Here is a 6104-nt window from a genome sequence, read left to right as displayed (position 1 = left end):
TTTAAGCAAATTGTCATTTTACACAAAATTTTTGACAAAATATGAACAGTTACTGAATCTTATGTACAACAATACACATTCATAAAAAAGATATTTATCTGTGAAAAGAATATCTTGTTTTTGGCAGTGATGTGTCATATTTCTACGCTCATCGACTAAATACTGACATTTTCGCAATTTTAAAAGCTGTTAAAAGAAAAAAATACATAAATTCTGAGCTAAGGTAGGACATAATTGAAAGAGATGAATAAAAAAAATGATTAGAAATAATAATGTTTGTAAATTTGCACAATGCTATTTGTTTGAACAATACTTTACATGTGATTCTTTCAATCAATGAACTAATACGTGAAATTAACCTAATAGGTTAAAGTCATATTTTTGCCAGAAATATCATATATAATAAATCAACATTTAAAAAAACCAATAAAACGCGCACATTAAGAGTGTTGCCTAATATATAAGATAACGGTGATTAACATGTTAGAAGTTTGAATAGATAGATGTTAAATAATTAAAAGAAATAATGAAAGGTAACAATATACGACACAAACAATTAAAAATATACAAAGCTACTGGTGAATGTATACGAATACCTTAAAAAAATGAAGAATTTCCCTTAAAACTAAATTACACATGTAGTATAAATTAAATTTTATTGATAGGTGAAACTCCACAAACCACGATGATTACAGCAAGTAAAACAATAGAAACACATAATTGATGGCTATATTTTCGATCATGTTTAAATAGACACACTTTTATCATTGTCAAATGTCTATTCTATAACAGATTATTACAAATGTTTGGTCAGTAAGTATGGTATTTAAAGGACAACGATCACAGAGTACCACAAGGAACCCGCCATCACAGAACGACACAAAGGTAAGCAGTTGCTATACTTTAAGGGGGTACAGAACACCTCAGAAAAGATAACTCTTACTCATAGTCTGATTCATTGTTGCGTTTTAAAATTATGTGCAATATGCAAGCTTTTAAAAGATCATGATCAGAATGTTTACATTATTGCTAAGACCAGCTGTACACCCTTTGTTATTCATTTAATCCTTAAAAAGAATTTAAAGTTAATTATTTTCAATAAATGAACCTTCAATGAGACCTAATAGGGAAATTTCAAAGTGAAATAAATTAACCAAAAGAAAACAAGGACGTTTGAAAAGGAGGGAAACAGAAAGAGAAGGGACCATAACTGTTTTCGTTTTTTACTTGGCAATGCCTACATGTAGGACTTTAATAAAATGTAATAAAGTGTAAAAAGTCTAAGGATGCTACCATTTGATTTTAAGAGGGGAGGGCTAGGATTTAAAAAACTTTGTCCTGCATTTTTTTTTATAGTTGCATGAACTCATCATTATATTATCGGCCTGCATTTTTTTATTTTTCATTCTTTACAGACCTGTGATTTTCATTAGTTTACTGAAATTGTTTTCATAAATTGTCATCCTGTTATGCTAAATTACTGATCCTGCCTTTGTTTGTTCCAAAGCCTGTCTTGCCTTTTTCAAGTTTCATCTAGCCCCCTCCTCAAATGAGTGTGGATAGGACCTTTATCGGGACTCCGGGATCGACTGTTTCTATTGTCAAGATTTAAGGATTGACCCTTTCGCGGGATGTCAGGATTTAAATTTATCTAAATTCGGATCTCGGGATTTCGTGTTTTTAAGCCGGGATTTCGGGACAAGGACCCCTCCTACCCTTCTCTCAAATGGTAGCTCCCTCCGACAATAAAATTTTGACCAAATAAATAAGAATCCCTGGACAATTACACAATGCTTATGTTCATAGATCTTCTTTATATCAAATTGATTAAATCAAAACTGAATTGACTTCTCAAACTTTTTTTTTTGTTAAACTAGTCCAAATAATTAAGACGTCTGGCAAGGCTATCTTAATTTTTTTTCTGGGACGCCTTCTGTAGTTTGGACTATTGTTAAACGAAACTATAGTATTTTTCTATGGCCTTAGTAATACATGTAGTAATGTTAAAAAGATTACGAATAATTCATGATTTTATAATAGCTGTCATATTATTTAAAGTGCAATTGAATATATTATTGAATGATTTATATTCATGTAAAAAGTTCGAAGATAACCAGAGGGAAACTAGCTCAACCACCAGTGTATCATTAACATGTCACGGAACAAGGGAAAAGAAGAAAAAAACATCTCATTCAGTCCAAAAAACACTACACATATTTTTGCTTTCTATATTCATCTGAATAAAAAAATAACTATATCTTTCTAGTAGCTTTTTCCAACCTTTAATATCTTGACATGTGTAGAAAATTAATGGGTGTCTTCTATTCCGTCCGCAATTTTAGGGAAAGTAAAGTCTATATTTAGAATCATAGTTGAAACTGAAACTACACATGAATGATATAAATAGAACATGTTATTTTCGCTTTATCAAATTTCAATTCCGAAGGGATAGCAAAATTTGTTATTTTCTTTTGTTGTTCCATTATCATGTTTGTGTATCTTTCCGATTTTTTTAATCAAATGCAATTTTGAAATAAATATAAAAAAGAAAGTGTGGTGTTGTTGCAAGTGACAATTATATATATATATGTGAAAATGTATATTTTCAAGTCTAAATTTAAGATTATTACCGAATAGAGTAATCATTCTCAATCATAATAAGGGGCCCAAAATAATGTGAAACTTGTAACTGCCGTGCTTTTAACTAGAAATCTGTTGTATTTAATTGTCATATTTATAAACATTAGCAGAAATACTAAAAAAAGGTCTATGTTTAACAAACTTGATTTAACAGTATAAGGATTTTGCACAGTCAGCTCTATTTCATCTCTCATACTGAAGCCGTAATTCTTTGGACCAATGGTTTTGACGTTATATTTTGAACGTATATTTTTGAATCTGGCTAAAAGACCAATAAATTGAAATCTTGATCATGTAAAGCATCTGCCAACTTTAAAGCTTTTGCATATGTATCATGTGTATTTTTGGTGTGTCATGCTTTTAATTTTAACAGCTATTATCTCACAACAAAAATCAATTACATCCTTTTGTCCCCCCTGCAACTGATTGTAGGTTTGGGGGGGGGGTACCCCTGTCCGTCCCTCCCTTTATTGGTATATAGTTATTTGGCATAACTCCTCCTATTGTTTGATTCCTAGAAAGTTTTCACTCCTGTCTGTTGGGTATTTAAGAACGTACACTGTGCTTCAATAGAAACGATTCCCTTTTCAAACAATTGTATGTGACTACATGTCCATTTTGTATTCCATGTGCATTGAATGGCTTGAAATGTCATAAAATGTGTCTATATTGTTGTATGGTTGATTAAAGCTTTTGTTATATGATTTTTTAAAATAAATATGAATTCATAAATACATGAAAGTCATGGCCTGGACAAGTGTTTCTTACCAAAAAAAAACACAATTATCGTCCTTGAGGTCAAAGTTCAAGGTCATATAAAGGTCAAAATTTTAAGAAGGCACACCACCTCATGGTGATACATCCACATGCCAAAGATGTAAGGCCTAGGTCAAAAGGCAAAGAAGTGATGGCCTACATGGTTGAGTTTTTCACGGAAAAACACCCATAAAGTTGACATTGAGGTCACATTTGAAGGTCACACAAAGGTCATCATGATGCAAGACACTTAACCCTGTGATGATACATCCACATGCCAAATAGCTAAGGCCTAGTTCAAAAGACAAACAAAATTATGGCCATTATGTACTTTTTGAGTAGATTTTGCTCTTATTTAATGAACCAATTTGAGGGTTGGGCCTAATTTAAACTCAAATTCCAAAAATTCTAACGGTTAAATTTTAAAAAAAATTTGCAAGAACAACCAACTAGTATAGCACTCCAAATGCTTAGTTATATGAAAAAAATAAACGACACAATTTTTTTTCCAAAAAAAATTCTTTTTCAAATACTAGAAGCACAGCATTCACTTTTCAGGGCTGATTCTGATACCCCCTAGTAAAGTTTTGGCAATTTTTTTTAACCGGAGTAAAAAACTTACAAGAAGGGGGTATCAGTGAACTAATATTCTCCTCAGCTATCATTATTAGCTATGCTATTGTCAATTTCGGATTAAATTTTTTTTTTTTAACAAATTCAACCCTATACCCATATTTCAGAAACTTCCAATTTTGGCTGATACTAGTATGTAAAAGATGCCATATTTGAATTGCCAAATCTTTTAAACCTATGGTTTAAATCTTTTAAAATTTTTACAAGATGTTAAGGTTGGCCTAGTTTATCAATGAAAAAAAATTAAGAAAAATTAAACGACAGGAATTTTTTGGGGTATAGTGTTGGGTACCCCCTTAAATGTATGTTTTGTGTTTGTTTGAAAAAATATGTTTTTCATATTTGATATATTTAGCATTACTTTCTTTTTAAATAAATTTCAGGAACTTAAAACGCCAGGATAAGTTTGACCTTTTTTAATATAGATTCAACTTACATTTCATTTTACTTACGTCTTAAATCTTTGCAATTATTTTTTTTCTTTATATGTTCTGTCGTTCTGATAAGTCAATGTTTTGAATTTTCACATAAATTATTATTAGTTAATTATAATGGAATATCGTTTCAGAACCACTAAACATGACACCAATATTATTGATCGGTTTAGCCCTTTTTGGACTCGTGGCATCCGAGGCCGGAGAGAAAGGATATAGTCCCAAATATAACCTGAAAACATATGGAAACCCATTCGGACCAGGTAATATTGGAAGTATTCGATTTCAAGGAAATGGTGGCTTCGGATATCCGTCTTATGGCAGATTAGGTTATGGATCTGGAGGATTTTCCAACAACGCGTATGGTAACGGTTCACCGTTAAACATTGGTGGTTATTCTGGATACAATGGATATAATATACAAAGTGGATATCCTGGATACGGGTTCATGAACGGAAGGGGTTTAAATGGATTAGGTGGTTATGGTTATAACGGTGTTTACGGCAAAGTTATTGGACCTTTCATGGGTTATGGATACGGACAAGGACTTGGAGGAAATGTGTATGGATCATATGGTTTTAATGGGGCATACGGTGTTAATAACCACGGATCATATGGTATTGGAGGTATTGGTAGTTTGAATGGTTTTGGATCATATGGTGGTTTGAATGGTTTTGGATCATATGGTATTGGTGGTTTGAATGGTTTTGGATCATATGGTGGTTTGAATGGTTTTGGATCATATGGTATTGGTGGTTTGAATGGTTTTGGATCATATGGTGGTTTGAATGGTTTTGGATCATATGGTGGTTTGAATGGTTTTGGATCATATGGTGGTTTGAATGGTTTTGGATCATATAGTGGTATGAATGGTTTAGGATCATATGGTGGTTTGAATGGTTTTGGATCATATGGTGGTTTGAATGGTTTTGGATCATATAGTGGTATGAATGGTTTAGGATCATATGGTGGTTTGAATGGTTTTGGATCATATGGTGGTTTGAATGGTTTTGGATCATATAGTGGTATGAATGGTTTAGGATCATATGGTGGTTTGAATGGTTTTGGATCATATAGTGGTATGAATGGTTTAGGATCACATGGTATTGGTGGTTTGAATGGTTTTGGTATTAACGTCAATGGTGGACTCATAAATAGAAGAAACGTTCACAGTGGCAGTTTTGGTAAATTTAGAGGTAAGTAATCTAACACCACTAAATAAAATAAATGGACAATTTTGTAAATATTATATAATAACTATTATTGCCAAATTGTGATTTGAGAGGGAGTTTCATACAAAATGAAAGGACATATCCTTTTTGTTGTAAAGATTTATATTCTTATTCCTAGTGCATTGTATTCTATTTTTAAAGTAATTTATATTAATTAAAATACTTATTCTCTGAATCAAAAATTATAAAAACTTGACACAGCATAATAACAAAACAAAGAAGGAGATACACGGAGGAATAAATATTTATAAACAACCGGAGGGTACATAAATAAATATAAAAAAAACCTGGCGGATTGATCAATTTTAGTAGAATGTACATCAAACTAGTTACTTGGAGAATATGAACTTTATTCACAACTCTTTCTTCTATTATACAATGCACCCAAATTATTATAACAACATCGTTT

At 31.6% G+C, this 6104-nt stretch overlaps 1 protein-coding gene across 1 annotated transcript; it reads left to right on the top strand.

The window, feature by feature from the left end:
- Positions 1 to 4601: 4601 nt before the first annotated feature.
- On the top strand, positions 4602 to 5481 carry LOC134716718 (keratin, type I cytoskeletal 9-like; the record flags this gene model as incomplete). The annotated part of the gene is made up of 1 exon (XM_063579721.1): positions 4602 to 5481. A coding segment is annotated over exon 1 (873 nt), but the record flags the coding sequence as incomplete, so codon positions are not given.
- Between the last annotated feature and the right edge of the window lie 623 nt (positions 5482 to 6104).

Source organism: Mytilus trossulus, chromosome 4 (genome assembly GCF_036588685.1).
Source record: "Mytilus trossulus isolate FHL-02 chromosome 4, PNRI_Mtr1.1.1.hap1, whole genome shotgun sequence".
NCBI classification, from domain to species: Eukaryota; Metazoa; Mollusca; class Bivalvia; order Mytilida; family Mytilidae; genus Mytilus; species Mytilus trossulus.
The sequence above is the reverse complement of the archived record's forward strand: the minus strand, read 5'-3'. Positions and strand labels throughout refer to the sequence as shown.